The sequence below is a fragment of the Colletes latitarsis genome, chromosome 1 (assembly GCF_051014445.1).
Source record: "Colletes latitarsis isolate SP2378_abdomen chromosome 1, iyColLati1, whole genome shotgun sequence".
In the NCBI taxonomy this organism is placed as follows: Eukaryota; Metazoa; Arthropoda; class Insecta; order Hymenoptera; family Colletidae; genus Colletes; species Colletes latitarsis.
The window spans coordinates 41,823,728-41,844,774 of record NC_135134.1 but is presented as its reverse complement, the minus strand read 5'-3'; the positions used below and the strand labels follow the sequence as shown (position 1 = coordinate 41,844,774).

Here is a 21,047-nt window from a genome sequence, read left to right as displayed (position 1 = left end):
AATATATTTGTAAGTGCGGTCTTTCATTATTTTTGCCTTATAAATACTTTTACACACAGAATAAGTTTTTAATACTGTATCACCCCATCAGACAAAATTAATTTCTAGATCTTACATTTGAAATTTGTTTAACTTGTTACGGTAGCAATGTGTTCGCATGTGTTCGCCGATGAAGTTATGTAATTTGCATAAAATCCAAGAAAAAAGACCAACGAGCACCACAGTATCGGCCGCCATGTATGAAAATGTGATGTTATTCGTAAAGGTTCGGCCTTTTGTATACTAAAACAAAAAAAAATTCAGAAAATATTAAATATTTTATTTTTCTACGCATATTTCATACATAAAATATTTTAGTTTTCTTATTACTTCTATTATAATTTAATCGAGCAATTACCATGATTTGAATTGTTTTTCAACATTTTTCGTAATGTTGAATTCTAAGGAAGATGACGACGACGATGATGATGGTTGATTTTCAGTTTCTACGTTACTGTTAACGTCACAATTCACAGTCTCGGTGTTATTGATCCGATCGCATCTTGGAAGATTATTGTTCTCTTCCAGAGAGTTTCTTCTCGACTCGGTTTGTTCAGAAATGTCACGTAACTCGGTGACACTATTAGAGCTGCTGAAATAATTCAAAGTCTGTTTGTACATTTTTTTTGTAATATGAAATATATTTTTAATATACCGGGTGTTTCTTATATCTTACATATCCTAATATTTTTGTTATTTTTTTACTGATATAAAAGAAAATGTGTTTAATAATACGAACTCCGTTCGATTTAATTTATCGTTTTCCCATCTTTGCACTTCGGAGCACAGCGATGGTCTTCTTTGTGTCAATAGAGTAACTCTGCCTGAGACGGAATTACGTTGCCTAGGACCCTCCTAAATACAGATAAAAGTGAATAACGCAAATAGACGGCCCAAATGAACAAAATTATCAATTAATAGTAATCTTCAAATGTCTTAAAAAATTTTTAAATGTCTTATAAAGGTGATTCACTTAAATTGAGCATCTATTTTCATTATTACGAAAGATAGAAAAAGATAACAAGATGCAGTTGCTTACAATCTAAATGTAAATATTCATTCAATTATCTTTATTATCTATTTATTATTCTTTTATTAAACGAATTAATGAATTTAGAAGTTTTATTTCTTAAATGAAATAAAGTATTTTTCAGGAAAAAATCACGTTGTCATTTTACTAGAAAAACAAAATTAACCTTGAAATAAATTTGAAAAATCAACTAAATATACAATCTGATTTAGTTACTTTTATCGTATCTTGGGAAAATGTAGGTCCTGAAATTGTTGCGATGCTAGCTCTTCTTCTTGACACCTGCAGAGAAAATGATTAAAAATTAATTAACAAACGAGCAAAATCGATCGTTAAAATGTATGATATACACATACGTATAATACGGAAGGTATTATTTGTGTGTGTGTACAAAATGAGGTACTTAAAAATATATACTTGAATATCTCAGACATATTTGACCTTATGGCAGTCACAACAACAATTTATGTATTTAGTTCTTAGAACAAGTAACGAACAATTTAACATATCATATTCTATGGTGACTAAATATCGTCATCTACTCGTATTTTGTAGTTCATTCATGTTAATCCCAAACACACTATTTTTTATTTGGTGTTTTCGATTATAAACAGAATGCAAATTATATAATTATTCATCGTTCGAATACATTTTACTCATAACCGATCGTAAGAGTAAAAGTTGCACGCGATTCATTGAGAATATGTTGATGAAAAGACTATTTTTCTCAAAAGTCATTTCATATAAGTTTTAGTATTAATGGTTCTTTAAACGATATTGCGTATTATTTTCTCGATACTTCGATTAACCTTTAATTACTCGAACGAGGTCATTGCAATTTCAGAACTTCTATTGCATCGTGCCTGGTAATGTCATATTCTGGTGTAGCTTCCTAAATCGATCTTTTTCATGAGATTTAATACTATTTGTGGAACAAAAGTAAAAAGTCATGTCTGTTTATTGGTAATCGCTGACTCCATGTGTGTAGTTACGGAATATGTAGTTTTTGCGACATTTCTCAATATACAAAACATAAGTAGTTCTAATTTGAAACATATTCGTAGGACATTACAATTTCAAAGCTTGTATATTGTGAAAAACGAATGAAAAACAGAGTAAATTAATATCATTACAAGGCTGGATGCACACGAGCGGCGCGATGTCGTTGCATTTCTATGTTTTTCCTTGTTTTGCAATTAAAACAACGAAGACAGACCAGAGACGCCAGAAGTGCACCGAAGGCACTTTCTCACACTGCCAGATCACGCGTACGTAAAGTTTCGGAGATTCGACAAAGGCAAACTGACACATGCTCTCTTTCTCGATTCTCCGAAGCTGCACGAAGTGCACATACACGCGTGAGCTCGTAAAGTTTCGGAGAGTCGAGAAAGAAAGGCTCACATTTACTTTCTTCGTCGACTCACCGAAAATGTCCGAAGTGAACGGTGTCATTTCGGCCAACTTCGAGAAGTGGAGAAAGAAGGCAAACGTGAGCCTTTCTTTTTCGCTCTTGGACAGCTGAATCCGACTTCACGTCAACGGCATACTACAAGGAAAATAAAATTTTGAGAAATTTCGTTTACGGAAATGCACGATTTAGGACCCCCTGATCATATTTTAACTATTGAAAAAAAAGAAATTTTGTTTACTATTCTTATGAACGAGCGTACATGTGTAAATTATTAATACGATTGAGGTTACAAAGCTGAATGAATTTCAATAAAACTTTACATTTATGTTTTGTTCTCATTTCAAGGTCCAGTTAGACTTTTACCATAATCAGCCCATGGATAATAATGATTATACCTCCTGTAGTTTTTTAGTTGTTCCGATACGTAGGCGTTATTTATAAAAAGTGTTTTAAATTCGTCCGTCTGGTATTATTGGTCCGTGGTAAAGTCATAGTATGTATTTCGACGTTCGCGATTGCGAGATCATTTTTTGTTTAAAAATATTAACAGGAACTTCACTTACGTTAATAAATATTTAATTTTAAATAAAACAGTTGTTTCATTTGATAGGAAACTTCGTACTATGTTGGGATTGTATAAGACTGCGTGCTAGCAATTGTTCAAAAAACGAGGTGCAAATAATTAAGGGTTAAAGTGTATATTTTTAAGTGCCTCGATCTGAATAATCTATCGAAAGGAAAATCTTGATTTTTTAACCATTGTTCGATTATTGGAGTATCGTAATTTAGATACATCGTCGCCTATCTCTCCTGTGCCTTCTTCGATCACGATGTTATGTATCAATAAAATCCGTCTGAAAGAATACGATTCTATATTTTTATCAGCGCAGTTTTGATCAAACAAGACAAGATATTCTGATTTCTTTGATTATCATCCTTCAGTGTTATTGTTCGGTTATGGTATTTAGATTCTTACTTGATTTCAGCGATTTCTGCGGCCAAATTTTCGCACTTGGAACGCAGTATCCGAAGATACTTGTCGGCTATGGAAACTCCTCCACAGATTCTCTGCTCTTGTTGCACTGCACCAAGAGTTTCAGAAGCATAACAGGTCCTATAGGCGCATTTCTTTATAGTGTCCAGCCGGCAACGGACCTTTTCTACTTTTTCCATTGATTCTCTATCCGTGCACAGTGGCGACAGTTCCTAGCGTTATTGAAAACAGAGATTGAAAATCGATATATTTTTAGGTTTTGGTATTATATTGGTATTTGTTTCAATGATATTGTAATATAACTACTACTTGATGAACTAATTTCAACCCTTTACGAACGGACATTTTACAATACAAACACAGTGGTCTGGAAAACGATGTTGCGTACCCAGAATTAAAATTGTACCGATTTCGATTCCTTTTAATATTTTATCTTTTTTGATGTAATATAATTGTTTACAGTAAAAGAAGTGTAAGAAAATGATAATCATCGCGATTGTTATCGTGTTCGAACTAAAATCAAACGTGCAACACACTTGCCTGTATATCTTCCTGCATTCCTTGGATTTCGTTTGTAAAGTTACGTTCCGACAAATCCCGTTGTCGTCGCGACAATGTTAATCTTCGATGCAAAGTGATCCTGTCTATACTGAGCCCTATCGAGAATGCAATGTATCTGCGCTGCAATCAAAAACCATTATCATTTGCGAACAGTACGTTTCATTTACATATAGAGTTTTACAGAGTGGATTATGCAAATCGTTATTTTCTCGAAAATTCTTAGAAATGGAAATAAAATTTTGGTTCGGTATTCTTGAGTTTACTGGAGACTTCTGTACAATTATACAGGGTGTTCGGCCACCACTAATAATAATTAATTAAATTAAATTAAATGCTATGTCGCGAAGTGGATGTGATTTCGAAAAATGCGAACTAATCTTTTTTTCTTTTAACGTATTTATCTTAAAAGAGAAATATTTTGAGAAAATAGTTTTTAAAAACGTACACAGCCCACTCTGTAGGATTTCAGTAATTTGCATACCTCAAGCTCGTTTTCTGATAACGCAAAGTTTTCTCTGAAACCAATAAGCACATTGATCAGCACAATTTGAATCGTTCGGAACATGACGATGTGAAACAAGCCTAGCGGGCAACATTTGATACTACTACCAATACATATCAATACACGTGGAAGAATTAGTTTTCTTGTACGAGAATCTAAATTAAAAATATAAACAAGTATACACTTTTTATTTCTATGGTGTATTAATTTCACTTTGTGTTGTAAATTATCAAATTATCAAATTCCATAAACCCTTTAACGCAGTTTCAGAACTTATTTCCCTCAAAAGTAATGCAGTCTCATATTATTACCCCATTTTCTAGATGTCCTATTGTGTATCAATTTAGGCAAAAGTGAGAAAATTCATACGTTTTGTAAGGTCCACAATATTTACACTCATGCAGCTTATTTCACATGAAATTCTCTAAATTTATTCATCAAAATTTTTTAATTTTAATTATTCTAAAAGTCTTTTAAAAAATAAAAAGGGTGTCTCATATTCCTACCATTTCCTCTACTAATATTTCGTTTTATAGTGTATGTTGCACGCATAAAACAAGATTTTATCGGTTACCTGTACAGAGAATTCATTTCTTCAGAATTTAATAACTTCATGCTTCGTAGTCGAGCGTCCGTGAAACTAGGAAAAGCTCGCACCTGTTCCCAATCGTTGGATGATGCCTGTTTACCGCATCCACAATGGCGTTTTGCGCTGTGATATTGCTCGCTATCGCTTTCGGATAAGGATCTTCTCGCAGTGGAGAAATTCTGTATTCAACGATACCGTTATTACTTCGAAATGCCCGCGACAAATTTCAAAGAATATCCCCGATTCGTTGAATACACAGTATTTCAGCCTGTTGACCTATAAATATTTCATTACGCGATCGAAACTGAAAAAGACTTTCGACGGATGCAGCTTGTTTTCAAATTTCCCAGTAATATATACCGGCGTGGTTTGTTCGGCTTCCAGAGCAAATATTATTTTTCCTATTGAGCGGAATAGATCGCCAGATGCAGTGCTAGCATGTGGCGCAGAACGATTCAAGGTACATACATATAATATTTAGAATATCTGGCGGTGGCTAAGGCGTGCGTTGCAAATACGATGGGGTTTACCATTTCCTTTTTTCCCCTTTGACAGAGTACATCAGGGCACGGGAAACTTTTTCTTTGAGGGAAATCGAATAATAAGTATGTTTGGGCTTCGCGATTCAAGAAGTTAAAGTAGAGAACGTTACCTATGCAGGGTGTTCGGCCATCCCTGGGAAAAATTTTAATGGAAGATTCTAGAGACCAAAATAAAACGAAAATTAAGAATATCAATTTCTTGATTAAGGCTTCGTTAAAAAGTTATTAAAAATTAAATTAAAAAATTTCAAATCATTCTGAAAAAATTATTTTTGGTTGCAGGGGTCAATTAGAATCATTTTTGGTGGATACACATAGCCCCGAAATCCTACTCAGTTTCGTGAAAAAAATTCGTTACCGAAAATGTAATGTCTGATGAATGAATGATTCCCCTGAAATTTCATGTGTTTCAAATCGTTCTGAAAAAATTATTTTCGGTTGCAGGGGTCAATTACAATCATTTTTGATGAATGGATATACCCCTAAAATCCTACCCATTTTCTAGTAAAAAATTCGAGTTGTGAAATTTTTCGACAAAATTAAAAAATTTCAAATCGTTCTAAAAAAATTATTTTTAGTTGTAGGTGTCAATTACAATCATTTTTGGTGAATAGACATACCTCCGAATTTCTACGCGTTTTCGAGAAAAAAATTGTTTACCGAAAATATAATTTTTGACCAGAAATGTCTGCCCGAATTTTCATGCGAATCTTTAAAACGTCATAACTTCTGAACGGATTGGACGATTTTAATGTTTAAAAAAGCAAACGACGCGTATTTTAGTGTAGAATATGTAGAAATTCTAAAAATATTCGAAAAGTTATTCCTTGACCCCCTAAAATGAGAAAAACCCCATAAAAATGGTCCAATTTTCAAACAGCCATAACTCCTACGATAGTGAATATATTTCAATGGAACTTTTTTCTAAAGTAGAGCTCATGGGTACCTACAAAAAAGTATTAGACAACTTTTCTGTAGGGCATCAAATAGAATTATCAAAAATGAAAAACTAATTTTTAAGAAAAATCGACAGAGGGTAGGTACCTAAATTTTTCGGCGAAAAAAAAAAATTTCAAATCGTTCTGAAAAAATTATTTTCGGTTGCGGGAGTCAATTGGAATCATTTTTGGTCATTGGACATACCGTCGAAATCCTACTTAACTGAAAATATTACTGTGAATCGAAATTTATCGATTTCACGACATTCTCAAGAATCAAGCATTCCTCAGACTTTCGAATGGCGAATTCTGGTCTAGGTCTTCATCCTTACAAGTTCTAGTTAACTTCAGAATCGAAGTCAGCTGACCATTGCATGCGTTGTGAATTTATCGATTGAGCTCTGATCCTGACTTTGCCAAACAAACAGGGCTCACTTTTGAATAGACGGCTCTGTCAATAAACTAAACTGTTGAATTTGGGAAGATGCTAATCCTCGAGCAATAACCGTGCGACCTTTGTACTTGCAAAAAATTGTTATATGGCGTGGTGTTTTGATTAGTAAAGTAATTAGCCCTTATTTTTTTCGAAACGAAGGTGTGACTGTGACTGATGATTTCATCTTTTCTTTGGTGTGAATTGCGTGGATTTGATTTGTCTGAAACATGATCTCAACGAGATGGTGCCATATACCATGCTTCTGCCGAAATTATCGCTTTATTGAGATCGAAGTTCAATGATAAAAGTATTTCGAGAAATGCAGCTATCAACCAACCACCAAGATCTTGTGACACGACACCATTAGACTTTTTCTTGTGGGGCCATGTTAAGTCTTTTGTTTATGCCAACAAACCGTAAACTGTTGGCGATCTCAAACTTCGTTCGTGTTATTCAGATACAATTCGATTCATGTGTCAGAGTCAACGAAAATTAAGGTTATCGTATTCACTCCATTAAACGCAATCGTGGTGGTCATTTAAATGATATTCCATTTCATGTATAATGTAACCGAATGTACATCACAATAAAACAACGAGCGTTAGATTATCTTTAGTAGATTTTATGTTATTTCAATTCAAAGTTCTATCGCTCTTATCAGAAAGCTCGTTAAATAGATAGAGTATTTCGTTATTCGTAGTACAATCAACGAGGAGGTAATTTTCACGGTAAAATAAGTTGAAAATGTAGAATAAAATTTTTTCTTATAATGCTTCTTTTTGTAGATAATGGTATTTTAAAATTTGTCGTATACGCGTACTACGGTTGAATACGATTTGGATGGTGCGTCTGTTCATCACTCGCTGTTTCTACTTACACAGATGCTCAACTCGAACTCTTCTCAATCTTCTTCAATCGATAAGAAGATCGAAATTGATTTTTAATCGATTTTCTTGAAAACAAATCTACATATGAACTTTTATTCTTTCTTTCCGATTTGTTTTTCAACAAAAAATCACCTCTTTGCCACTTGTACTACAAATAATGAAATACCCTATATAAATATGCTATTTAGTTATTACCAAATTTAATTGCATCTCATGTCATAGCACAGTTGTTGTTTCGATTGTGACAAAATCGAATATCAAACATTATCGAATCAGCAATTTTATCATGAATATAAAGGCCTGTATACAGGGTGTTCGGCCATTCTTGAGGAAAATTTTAATGGGAGATTCTAGAGGCCAAAATAAGACGAAAATCAAGGATACTAATTTGTTGATTGAGACTTCGTTAAAAAGTTATAGAAACATTTCTGGTCACACAGTATATTTTCGGTAAAGAATTTTTTTCTCGAAAGTGGATAGGATTTCGGGGGTATGTCTATTCAACAAAAATGATTGTATTTGCTCCCAGAACCTAGAAATAATTTTTTTAGAACAATTCAAAATTTTTTTTTTTCGCCGAATTTAGGCACCTACCCCCTTGTCGATTTTTCTTAAAAATTCGTTTTTCATTTTTAGTAATTTTGTTTGACGCTGTACGGAAATTTTGTCTAATACTTTTTTGTAGGCATCCATGAGCTCTACTTTAGAAAAAAGTTTCATTAAAATATATTCACTATTGTAGGAGTTATGGTTGTTTGAAAATTAGACCATTTTTATTGGGTTTTTCTCAGTTTACGGGGTCAAGGATCAACTTTTCGAATATTTTTGGAATTTCTACATATTCTTCACCAAAATACGCGTTGTTTGCTTTTTTAAACATTAAAATCGTCCAATCCGTTCAGGAGTTATGACGTTTTAAAGATTCGCATGAAAATTCGGGCAGACATTTCTGGTCAAAAATTATATTTTCGGTAAACAATTTTTTTCTCGAAAACGCGTAGAAATTCGGAGGTATGTCTATTCACCAAAAATGATTGTAATTGACACCTACAACTAAAAATAATTTTTTTAGAACGATTTGAAATTTTTTAATTTCGCCGAAAAATTTCAGCACCTACTCGATTTTTTTTCTCGAAAGTGGATAGGATTTCGGAGGTATGTGTATTCACCAAAATTAATTGTAATTAACCCCCGCAACCGAAAATAATTTTTCTAGACTGATTTGATATTTGTTAATAATTCTTTAACAAAGCCTCAATCAAGAGATTGGTATTCTTGATTTTCGTCTTATTTTGGCCTCAAGAATCTCTCATTAAAATTGTTCCCAGGGGTGGCCGAACACCCTGGATATCATAGTAAATCGATTAATTTATTTTTTAAAACTAAACGTATGACGAAAACACAGAAAGGTGTAAACGTTGCTTTCAGCTATTATTTATTCTGTCATTTTACTAAATCGGTAAAAAAAACCGTGTCGTGTGATCGGCTGTTAGGTTGTGTAATAAGTCCGTTCGCGTCAATGGCCGTTAATACTTTTTTATACATTTTTATTGCATAGTCAGACGATTAATAGCGACAGATACTGTTCACAACTAGATAAATTGAAAACAACTATACATGCCATCGGTCATATTTAGGAAAAGAGTTGTTTATCACCACGGTAACATGTTTAACGACGGGAGAAAAATTATTGCAATTTTTACTATATATATTTTGGACACCAAACATGTGAATATACACGTATCTGAATTTTTGAATAAATGAAGCGACGAGTTTTATTCTAAAGAAATATTTAAATTATACAGAAAAAGACAGAACGATCATAGAACAAAATGGCACATATGTATATCATATAACAATGACAGTACTTAAAAAGAAACGCGAATGGACTTATTACGCATCTTAATAATTGCACCCTGTAATTGTACTCACAAAAGAAACGGCGAACGATTTCAAATACGTCGTATCTTTCTCTATCAACATTATTTCTATCGTGGTTTTGCATTTGAATCCAACTAATTGGAAATAATTGTTAACGCGAATCATGTTATTTTTGATACCGTATTATCAAGGAAAAGTAATTTCCAGATAAAATTTAAAAAGGTAACTTGCGACACCTTTGGTAGAAATAGCGTTAATTTTATTTGTTCTACTAATTTTCTTATTTTATCAAGAGTAACTGGTAAGTAATAACACAAGGATTACCAACTTGTCGCTTCGCTCGTGTCGATCGAAATCCCGCAAGGTACTTCGTTTTCTTTTTGTTGTCGATCTCGGTCGAATCTGGTTTCCTCGGGACTTCACCGATCGAAAAAGACGACGAGGGTTGCGAGGGAACGTTACCAGTCTCTGCTATCTCGTTTTTCCTCGCCGCAACCGACGCGTAGGTTACGTCCACGTTTTCCCCGAACGAGTCGTCCTCGTTATCGGAACCGATCGAGCTATCCTGGTGATTCGACATTTCGGGACGGACTGATGTATATTTTCCAAGACGTACGGCACTCGAAGCGTTCGAAAACGCGCGGGGCGACGTCGAATCTTTGATCTTAGCCAGGTCTGCGGACGGGAGGATCGGACCTTCAACAATATACATTTATTGTATTTTTAGTTTTTCGAACCGGAGGTTCACCGTGAATTTACCGTTGCATTGAGTCCCCGATGCCGTCGATCGTGGATCGTGTTTGGACATGAAATCGCTCGTCGAGTCAATGGGGGAGTCTCTCCTACCATTTTCTAATCTTTCATCGGTAGGTGACTCAGCGTCGACGACGAAAAAGAAATCGTCGGATCCGGGGGACGAGTTCTCCCGCGAAACGGCGCCGACATTTTCATTGGCATCCTGATCGCAAAACAAGTATAATTACGGGCGAGAAAATTATTTTTAACTCTCAACGGTCCGGCGTTTGACTCTAACTTTAGAACGCCCATAGATTTCATCAATTGAAATTCGTTCAAACCCTTGTATCAATAACTAAAATGTTCACTGTTGTCCATAAATCAGAGTATCCGTATACCATAAACGTTCTGTTTGAATCAATCAGATATATAGCGATGATTTTGCTACCATATTTTCTTCAGAACTCTTTGTCGACCTTTTCGTGTCATAATTCGTACCGTTTTCAGAGACTTTAGCAAAGAATAAGTACTTGCAACTACAGTGTGAATATATATAGTAAATATAAATAAAAAAGAGAAATATTTTCGAAGCAATTGACAGCGACGTTAGTGACGAAGGAAAATAATTGCATTTACCATCGTCGTCAAAGATTTCGTTTACTGTGAAAATAAATCTCGGACTTAAATACTCTTCCGAGAGAACAGCACCGGTGGCCGTTAAGAGTTAATTCTCTTCGTTCAGACGCTGAATGTTTCCGTAGCTTACTTTACGCCCGTCGTTCCCGTTACTGTTCGATTCGAAATGCTTTTCGATCGACGATGCGTCGGTTGTCGCAGCATTGTGATCGACGAACGTGTTCTCTCTAACTCGTGGCAGTTTGAACGCCGAAAGGGGCACGGACTTCGTCGTGGAAAATTGAGGGTTGCTCTTCGTCCTTTCCGTGATACGATCGAGCGACGAACCGCTTAGAAACTTGCCGCTCTCGATCAACGAACGACAATTGTTCACGAACCCTTTCTTGCACGAGCTCGTTTCCTCGTAAGCGTCGTTACTCTTCCATTCTTTATCCTGCGTCTTTTCGAGACGAACGGACGGACTGCTGGATGTTCGTCGAAATTCGTACGCCTCTCCTTGATCCTTCGACGCGATCACGTCGAACGATCGATAAAATACGGATAGTTTACGTTGAGGAACTTTCAACAAATTACCATCATCGGTTCCCGAGCAGTTGCCTGTTTTTGAGCACGTGGTTCTTTGTTTGTTGGAATCTGGTTCCGACGATTGAATCGCTCGAGCATATGCTTCCTGGGACACTGTCGTAGACTCATCCATTTGACGATTCGTAATTGTTATTGGTGATATTTCGTTCGTTTCGTTCGATTAACATTTACCTATCCAAATTGTAATGTTAATATGCATTAGAAGGCGTCTTTGACATTGTTAACGTGTTAATATCGGGACTACTAACTGAAATAAAGCGTTTTTTGCGATTTTTTGTGGATGGATAGAAAATTAAGAGGATAATAATATTCAATAATGTTATTAACCATGTCGTTAAGTGTTTGAAAAAAATATTTATTCAAAAATAGTGCAAAATGACGACGCTGGAACCATTCTAGCGAGGCACTGATTGACTAACAAGGGGATCTTAACAGTCGTGAAAAGTGCTTTTGAAAACATAGCAGATGCAAATTATAATACACAGGGTGTTCGACCACCTTTGGGAAAAATGTTAATGGGAGATTTTAGAGGTCAAAATAAGACGAAAATTAAGAATATCAATTTTTTATGAAAAATTATTTTCGGTTACGGGACTCAATTATAATCATTTTTGGTGAATAGACATACCTCTGAAATCCTACGCATTTTCGAGAAAAAAATTCGTGTAGGTGTTGTTTTTGGGAAAATTAAAAAATTTCAAATCATTGTAAAAAAATTATTTTTGGTTGCAGGGCTCAATTACAATAATTTTTGATCAATACATATACACCCGAAATCCTACGCACTTTCGAGAAAAAAATTCCTTACTGAAAATCTAATATGAGGCCAGAACTGGTTCTCCGTAATTTCATGCGAATCTTTAAAACATCATAACTCCTGAACGGATTGGACGATTTTAATGTTTCAAAAGGCAATCAACGCGTATTTTGGTGTAGAATATATATAAATTCCAAAAATATTCGAAAAGTTGCTGCTTAACTCCGTAAAATGAGAAAAACCCCATAAAAATGGTCCAATTTTCAAACAGCCATAATTCCTACAATAGTGAATATATTTCAATGAAACTTTTTTCTAAAGTAGAGCTCATGGGTACCTACAAAAAAGTATTGGACAAAATTTCCGTACGGCGTCAAACAAAATTACTAAAAATGAAAAACGAATTTTTAAGAAAAATCGACAGGGTAGGTGCCTAAAGAAAAAAAAAAATATCAAATCGTTCTGGAAAAATTACTTTCGTTTGCGGGGGTCAATTACAATCATTTTTGGTGAATAGACATACCCCCGAAATCTTGCGCATTTGCGAGAAAAAAATTCAGTACGTTCGAAAGTTTAAACGTTAATAACTTCTTAACGAAACCTCCATCAACAAATTGATATTCTTGATTTTCGTCTTATTTTGGCCTCTAGAATCTTTCACTAAAATTTTTTTCCAGTGGTGGCCAAATACCCTGTATATCTAATAACAAAAACCCTAATAGGTTTCTTCACAATGGGCCTTTGTATTCGAGATATTTTGACCTAAAGTTTGATACGCGCGTGATATTGTAACTTGCACAACTTTGTTTCCTGTTATTTTTAAACTGTTTATTGAAAATGTCATTTTGAAATACAAAATATGTATTAATGATTTTTTCGAAAGCGCTTCCTGTGTTTTGTTTACTTTTACAAACAATTCGAAAATATGTGATAATAGTATTTGTGCACCACTTTTGGAAACAAAATTATGATAAAATTATAATGCACGTAGTGTACGATTTAGAGCAACGTCGTTTCCCCTTGGGCAGGAGATAATTCAACGATAGTTTATATGTATACGTATTTTGTTTGCATTTGAAGAATCAACATGGCGTTGGAGAGGATTTACAATTACTTTCAGAACGATGACAGAAAACTCACCGTATTTAAAATTACGTTTTGTCATGGTTACAACTTGATAAATTAATGTTTCAAAATACGTAATATTTTTTAGATGCTCTAATATAATGGCTGTTGGACATTTCGCGGCTTGAACGAGTATAACGATGTTCATGTTAGTTTACATTGCATAAGAAGTACGGAAAAGGAAACACGCAAAACCTTACGAAATAACCTGTTATTTTAACGCGATACTTGGTTTGAATATTTAGTCAACTTTTATCTAAGCAAATTACAAATTAGCAATATGCATAAAGACATTTTCTACTCTGTTAATAAGTTAAAGAACAAATATTATGTACCTAACCTAGTACTACGTAGGTTCATGTTTCAAATCGTGTGAATTCGCTTCTAGCATATGTAAATTCACGAATCACCCACAATGTTTAACACACTCGTGTCAGCGTTAAAAAGATTATTACGTAACACGAGAATATTAATGATCGGATGGCTCGAATACGGAGGGCATAGCGAAATGACCCGGCGTCAAATGAACCAGAACGTTTTAATTAACCGATTGGACGCGTTTTGTCTCGCGTATTTCCATGTCGTGATAAACAATCCGCATACATTATACCAACGGTTAATTAGAACTGCCAATATACCCAATTTAGCACGGTGATCATATCATTGAAGCAATAAATTGGCTTGTCCTTGCCACGAATCCTAAACGTTAACAGTCGCATTAAACAGTCCGCATGTGTTCTTAAGCGACGCGATGTTCATTAAGACGTATCGTCGTCGGTCTGTTCGCGAATCAGTATACATATTTTAATTGATTACAGTTTCGAACGTAAACTGTTCTTACGGATAACGGAACCCACGTATGCTCTAAAGCTGCTAATTTGTAAACGGTATTTATCGATAACGATAAAACGTGGTACACTCGATCGACACAGATCTTTGACCTACACCAATATTTTACATACGATGGAATTTTTACAAAGTATGCGTTGTATAAGCGGCGTGCGAATCTTTCATGCAGTTTCTAACCTTACTTTAATGACCAATACGAATTACACGATGTTAACCAGAGACCAAATGGTTATGTCAAAAATTTGGTAGGAAAAAAATCATCGGTAAAAAGACTTTTATTCGCATAAAGGGTAGTTGTCGTTAAATTCAGAAAATATGCAACGATTAAGAAAAATTAACATTTATGTGTAAACGTAATGTAAACGTTACGTGTAAATCTTTCTTGCAGTTTCTAACCTTACTTTAATGACTAATACGAATTACACGATGTTAACCAGAGACCAAATGGTTACGTCAAAAATTTGGTAGGAAAAAAATCATCGGTAAAAAGACTTTTATTCACATAAAGAGTAGTTGTCGTTAAATTCAGAAAATATGCAACGATTAAGAAAAATTATTTTTATGGGTTGACATTGCTGATTAATGATTATAAGCGATTACAGTCGACGGAAATAGTTTTACGTTACGAATCGTTATAATCGATGGAAATAGTTTTAGAATTTGAATAGGTTGGTTACAACAATTAATGTCTATGATATTAATATAGTAAAGTGTACGCAGTATGGAACTAAAAATCGAGAGGATGTAAACAGGATGAGAACATAACCCAACATAATTTTCTAATCGGCCTGAAAATATTCAAAATTGTCCCCCCACGTTGGGAAACACTGGTTTAGCTGTATAGGTGACCGTGATATTAAGACGGGGAACTAATCCAATTATATGTAACGATATTAAATTTTTATAAGATTTCGCTCGCGTAAAAATCAGTCGCATATGTAGCATCACAGGTAAATACGTCCACAGCGGCACACAGATTCGATGGTATTTTATGGTAATATTAATAAGCAAGGCTACGGGTATATCGACAGACGTGATCGAATACAAAGTCGATCGTGTGTCGGTAGAACGATCGACAACGAACTTGCCCGCGATACTTTCACTCACGCCAGCTTACGGCCTTCTGACACAGACGGGGCGAGATTCCCGCGTTTTGTTTAAAATCTAACTGTATTTCCACAAAAAGGGGAGAAATCACTGCGCGTTCGAAATAAAATTTCCTTACTTACGGCATCACGGTGTTTACGAAGATGGTCACGAGTCTACGAGGAAAAAGCACATCGTTATCTCTATCCGAGAGCAGCGGTGTCGATCAGTCAACTGTCGTGTTTTGTATTTTCTGTTTTAGCTCGTTTCTCGGCCGACAAAGAGGCCGTATAAACTAGAAAAGGAAAATAGAAGAAAAAAAAACTCAAAGAAGCAATGGAACACGACTGGCACGAACGCCACAGGCAGACTGAATGCGACCGCGTATAAAACGGCATTCTTTCTCGCTCTATCTCTTCTATACTCTTCTCGACCGTTCCTCTCTCTTTCTCTCTTTCTCTCGCGTACACACGCTCTCCCTCACCTACGCTTTTCTCTCCTATTGCGATTCTTGCTCTTTTGATCTTGACTGAAATCTTTTTGTGTAATAAACGTGCTCGATAGTAATATGGATATAATTAAATGCAAGGCTAGAAATTCTTGGGGAATCACGAACATTTGTCTCGGTGTTTGTGGAGGATAGAGACAACACGAGGAAAATGTTAAACGGTCCAATTAGTGACGTTTTTGCGTTTCTTTTGATTCAGGCCGAAATAAGTCTGAGGGGTTATTCTATCGACAAAGAACTATATTTAAAATTTCTTTTTTTCGGAATTCCTTACACATAATTATTGATATTTATGAAATACATAGAAATTTGTATATCGTATAATAGTCGTAATTGGCCATTTTGCATGTTCTAAAACGTAGTAAAAAAAAGGTTTTGTGGTTTTTATGGTTTCAGATATTCTACATATTCGAAATGAAAACATTGTATATATACCTTCAAGAAAATATAAAAAAAGGAATCGATTTTTTAAAAGATTTAAAGTAGAATAACCAATTATGATTTTAACAGAAGTATATTATGAAGATCATCGATCAAAAAAGAAATAAGAAGTTCGTTTTTGCATTATTAACGGCTCTTCATATTACTGATAGTTAAAAATGCAGGACGTTAAGTATAGTAATTGTCTGAGCAAGTCATTGTAATTAAATACTGAAAAAAAGATTCGACGTCATTTAATTATACGAATTTTTCTTCTCCTTTAGTTTAGAGGAAAATACGTTGAAAACTGTTGCGACATTAAATATTATGGTATTATCCTAATAAGTATTTTTTTTGAGATATTAAATACTTCGGTATTTCAGATTACATATGAATTGTACAATACACGTGAAATAGATTTAATTACGTCCAGATTATTTATTCATTTCTAAGTTATAATTATAATTTTAAATGGTAATGCGTTGTATAAACTTATGTTACGACCGTATAATTTATAAGCTATAGCCTTATTATATCGTGGTCGATTAGAATTTTCAGTAGAATTATGTTTGATATACGTTCGAAGATCACGATTTCAAACGTATCCTGGGGAAAGTTAGTTATTTTTATTCGGATGCATTTTGAAGAAAGTATTTGGGCCAATGTCTTACTGGCGTCAAGCCTGATATTCTATTTTTATGGGAAACCCTGGAATAAATTATCGTGCAATCTTGCGAATGGAATTCTAGTTAAAATCAGCATAAAATTCTCCTTGCCAATTTAAGTCGAGAGGGATAGAACCACTAACAGAGAACAGTTGCGAAATCTAACGTATAAACGATGGATAGAAGTGTAAAAACAGAATTCCGCGGAATGCTACTTTTGAGCACCGCTGACTAATTAGATTAAAGATTAAAGAAACTGTTCCTTCGGCCGTTATGGATATTTCTCCAAGCAAAAGAAAATGTAGCGACTGAAGTTCGTAAAATCAACTTTCGTGTGCACATGGCTTTTGTTACAAAAATAAATACTTTATCGTTCACGGTCATCCGACGGTGACCTGACTTCCCACTTTGCGTGTTAGTTTTACATTTTTTTACATTTACATCTTTCGCATTCTACGTCGATGAAATATGTTTTATGAAACGTTATCGAGGATAACAATGTTCGAATTGCAGAAAATAATTCTAATCTTTTTACGATCGATCTCGAATCGATCTAAATTTTGGACGAAGTAATCAGCGAATCCAAGTAGCAAGAGGTTCCTGAACCGAAATCGAGTACCATGTTCATTGATCAATAACTTCTCGAATACTACACAGATTCTGTGATCTTGTAAATTTTGCTCCACTATTTTTAGACGTTTCTCGTTCTGTAAATTTGCGGGACTTCCATCGCTAGAAATGATCGATTAGAAATCTATAAAACAATGTTTCGCCAGACGGTCGCGCAATATCTATTATAAGACACATGTAATTTTCACTAACTCAACATTGTGCAAGAACTTCAGAGAGCTTCAAGATCAACTTCTACGCGATCCACGATTATCTGCCCGTCGACTATTCTAATTAATGGTACGATCACCGTCGAATTAATATTGATTACTGTCCACTGTGACATTTCACCTCAAACACAGTGGTCCCAATAAAAGTCGGTCGCGATCGTGATATAGATTCAGGACGGTAGAATTTTTTCAAATATTCCATAATTACGCGTTAGGTAATGTTTTTTTCCTTCTTTAAATAATTATTTAAATTGCCTCTTTAGAGGCTAAAAAAAATTTCTGATACATTTAACTTGCAAATAGGTAATTAAATTCATGTCATAGGATATAAACTTTACAAAACTCTGTAGATTGCCTGTCGATATTTGCGGTACTTTGTAAGTTATGAATATTTTAATAAAGAAACGAACGACAAATACGCAGAAGTACACTTTTCAAATTAATTCTTTCCATTTAAAACATATTTCACGTTACTCAGTTTTACACTGTAAAAAAGAAAATAATACATTTTCTGTCTGGAATGGCATAATATAATAATTCTAACGAGGTTAGTGATAATTCAAATAACTATAATAATTCTACTACCCTATCTAATGCGTACTTCTTTTCCAGCATACAAAATACTGTAATATACAATGTAAAATTTCTTCAATTTTTTCAGTATTCATATCAGCATCAGGTATCTCGTAAAATGCAAATCTAAGACGACCGTTCTTCAAATCCGGTTTGCAACACCGGTGGAAATAACTAAAGAATAATGCATGATGCGTTTGTAATTATGTTTTAAATGAAACTGTACTTGTTGCAATGCTCACAATGTATTATGAATGTTGATAGTATTACTATCACAGAGATTTATATTTAATGGACTAGATGGATTGTTACTATTTCCGTGATTTGTGTAAAGAAACGCGGATTTTAAGTTATTGACAAACAGATGGTACAGATGTAACGGTGTGGGCTGGAAATAATTCCAATTATACTACATTAATAGACGAACAGATAATAAACATTAAAATTACAAGAATAAACGCTTGTTTCACATTTACTTTAACATTATTTCGTGAATTTTTATATCTTTTTGCAAAGATGTAAAGTGTAATAGAATATTTCGTTCGATCTCTTCTGAAGGTTTCTATTTTCACGTTATTTCTGAGATTCTTGTGATATTTTCATTATGTATAACATTGGAAGAAAATTTTTAATGTGATATTTAGTGTAATATTCGATGTAATTGTGCTTTCTTTTTCTGTGGTCCTAAAGAAGCTTGCTATCAGATTCATCGCGAGGACGTCCATAGAAGACGACGTCGTCTGCCACGGGATCTGTAGACTAAGTAGCTTAACTTTGGAGTAAGTTAGTATTAAGGCCATAATATACAAATGTCTATACTCTGCTAAGCAATTATCGTGGAAGTAGCTTCTTTTCAACTAGCTTTCTCATCCCTGACTTCGGACACCATTGCTTTATCGAAAGAAGCATGAGATCGGATGGTTGGTCCAAACGATTAAAAAAAGTATTACATTTCTTTTAAAAAATTTACAGATAGAAATTATAATTTATTATTTACAAATACAATTGTAATTTTCATCTCTAATTATCTTCAGCAATATCGCGTTAATATTTTCAAGTAAAATGGTTGGCGTATGCATCGAAAACGGTTCATTGTTTCAAAGATTGACCGGTGTTTGAAACTTTTGAGAGGAAGTGTATATCAGTTTCGACGTTTACTGTACTCTGAAAGATGCGCTGGTATTAACGTTGGTAGATCGTTTATTTTCAGCAGCCACAGCTTTGAAAAGTTCTCGGTTGGATATTTTACATCCGGATGCTATTTTTATACAATTTTCTACGGTCGTCTCAGGATTCAAAGAATCATCGGGTGCAATGAAAATCCTTACGATCATTTTTTTAAATCCGGTTTGCGACACGAGGAAACAACTAAAGAATAGTAATACGTAATATGTACACTTGCGGACATATATTTACGAACATACGATAATTAAATTTTCATTGTCTCCATTATTTTTGTAATTTAGTTCACCTTACTTCTCATATATTTGGTGTATGTACCATTATTTTCTCTTGTATCACGTATATAACTTTGTTGTTATATAAAATTTTAGATAAAATTTTCTCTTAAATCCACTACGTTACTCCGAACATATACTCTATTATCATATAAAATTATATTTTTAATAATGGAAAAGAAAGTTGACAACCATAAATAATATGTAAAATAGTACATAAAATAACAATTTTAGTAGGAAGTTTGGTATCCTTTGCTACGAATAACAGCTAGGAGTCTTTTTGGAATAGAATTAATTAAATTATTAATGGTATCACTGTTTATTTGTAACCAAGCTTCTTGCAATGCAGTTTTAGATTTTCCGGAACATTTTGGCTTGGCTGGCTTGGCCAAGGCAACAATTCAATTTAATTTTCGCGAAGAAAATTCTTTACAACCCTCGACGCGTGCTTCGGATCCTCCTACACTAATATTATAATCGATAGCAATTTTCCGTATAGAGTCACCATTCATGTATCGGATATAAATTTGAATTCCCTCTAAAAGAATGAGTTCCCGATACTGTTGCATTTAAAATATATTTTTCGTCTGAAATTATATGATTTTTACACTCTTTTATATTTATTTACTACTTTCATATTTTTAATAAATTATACCAATTAATAATTATTGCCTGCCAATTTACTTTCCATTTCATGATATTGAAAATTAAGATCTTCTCTCGTAAGCCACTAAAATCGACTGTTTCTTTCTCTCATTTGTAATAAACCAACAGTATAAGATCGTTACATACGGACAATGATGTTGGCCTTCCAAGAATAGTGTTTATATCGTTTCTATCGCAAGAAACGTATTCATAGAAGACGTGTAAACTTACTTTCCGAGACGACTGTATGTCCGGCACTGTATATTTCACCAGGAAGTTCGAAGCTGACGAACGTGAATCTTTCTACGAGTGGTTTCCCTTCGGTCTGATTCATCGCGTCACTTCGATTTGCTCGCC

At 34.2% G+C, this 21,047-nt stretch overlaps 2 protein-coding genes across 6 annotated transcripts in view; both read right to left on the bottom strand.

Moving 5' to 3' along the window:
* Nucleotides 1–2: 2 nt before the first annotated feature.
* On the bottom strand, nucleotides 3–21,027 carry LOC143341154 (uncharacterized). 5 transcript variants are annotated; one of them, XM_076764049.1, is made up of 13 exons: nucleotides 20,922–21,027; nucleotides 11,312–11,937; nucleotides 10,570–10,768; nucleotides 10,139–10,506; nucleotides 5,112–5,305; nucleotides 4,517–4,550; nucleotides 4,015–4,155; nucleotides 3,457–3,686; nucleotides 3,238–3,334; nucleotides 1,286–1,351; nucleotides 779–894; nucleotides 398–631; nucleotides 3–282 (listed from the first exon to the last, which is right to left on the bottom strand). In XM_076764049.1, exons 2-13 carry the CDS (start codon nucleotides 11,876–11,878, stop codon nucleotides 129–131), a joined length of 2,400 nt encoding a protein of 799 aa, XP_076620164.1. In that variant the 5' UTR covers nucleotides 11,879–11,937; nucleotides 20,922–21,027; the 3' UTR covers nucleotides 3–128. The 5 variants fall into 5 exon arrangements, with proteins under 5 accessions (XP_076620164.1, XP_076620249.1, XP_076620070.1 ...); XM_076764134.1 differs by lacking the exon at nucleotides 20,922–21,027 and adding an exon at nucleotides 15,727–16,086 and having other exon boundaries at nucleotides 398–628; XM_076763955.1 differs by lacking the exon at nucleotides 20,922–21,027 and adding an exon at nucleotides 15,723–16,085.
* Nucleotides 5,112–21,047, bottom strand: part of Thw (chitin-binding domain protein thawb) — a 46,475-nt gene continuing 30,539 nt past the window's right edge. Inside the window, exon 8 of the mRNA XM_076763488.1 lies at nucleotides 5,112–5,402. The gene's annotated coding sequence lies outside the window, so the exon portion shown is untranslated. The remainder of the gene's footprint in view (nucleotides 5,403–21,047) is intronic.

What these genes read in the sequence shown, in the direction of transcription:
- LOC143341154 (XM_076764049.1), bottom strand. Translation starts at nt 11,878, where the DNA reads ATGGATGAGTCTACGACAGTGTCCCAGGAAGCATATGCTCGAGCGATT. An exon ending in ACTCCAATAATCGAACAATG is followed by an intron (nt 1,352 to 3,237) that starts GTTAAAAAATCA and finishes TTTTCTCTGCAG; the next exon opens with GTGTCAAGAAGAAGAGCTAG. An exon ending in TTTCCCAAGATACGATAAAA is followed by an intron (nt 895 to 1,285) that starts GTAACTAAATCA and finishes ATCTGTATTTAG; the next exon opens with GAGGGTCCTAGGCAACGTAA.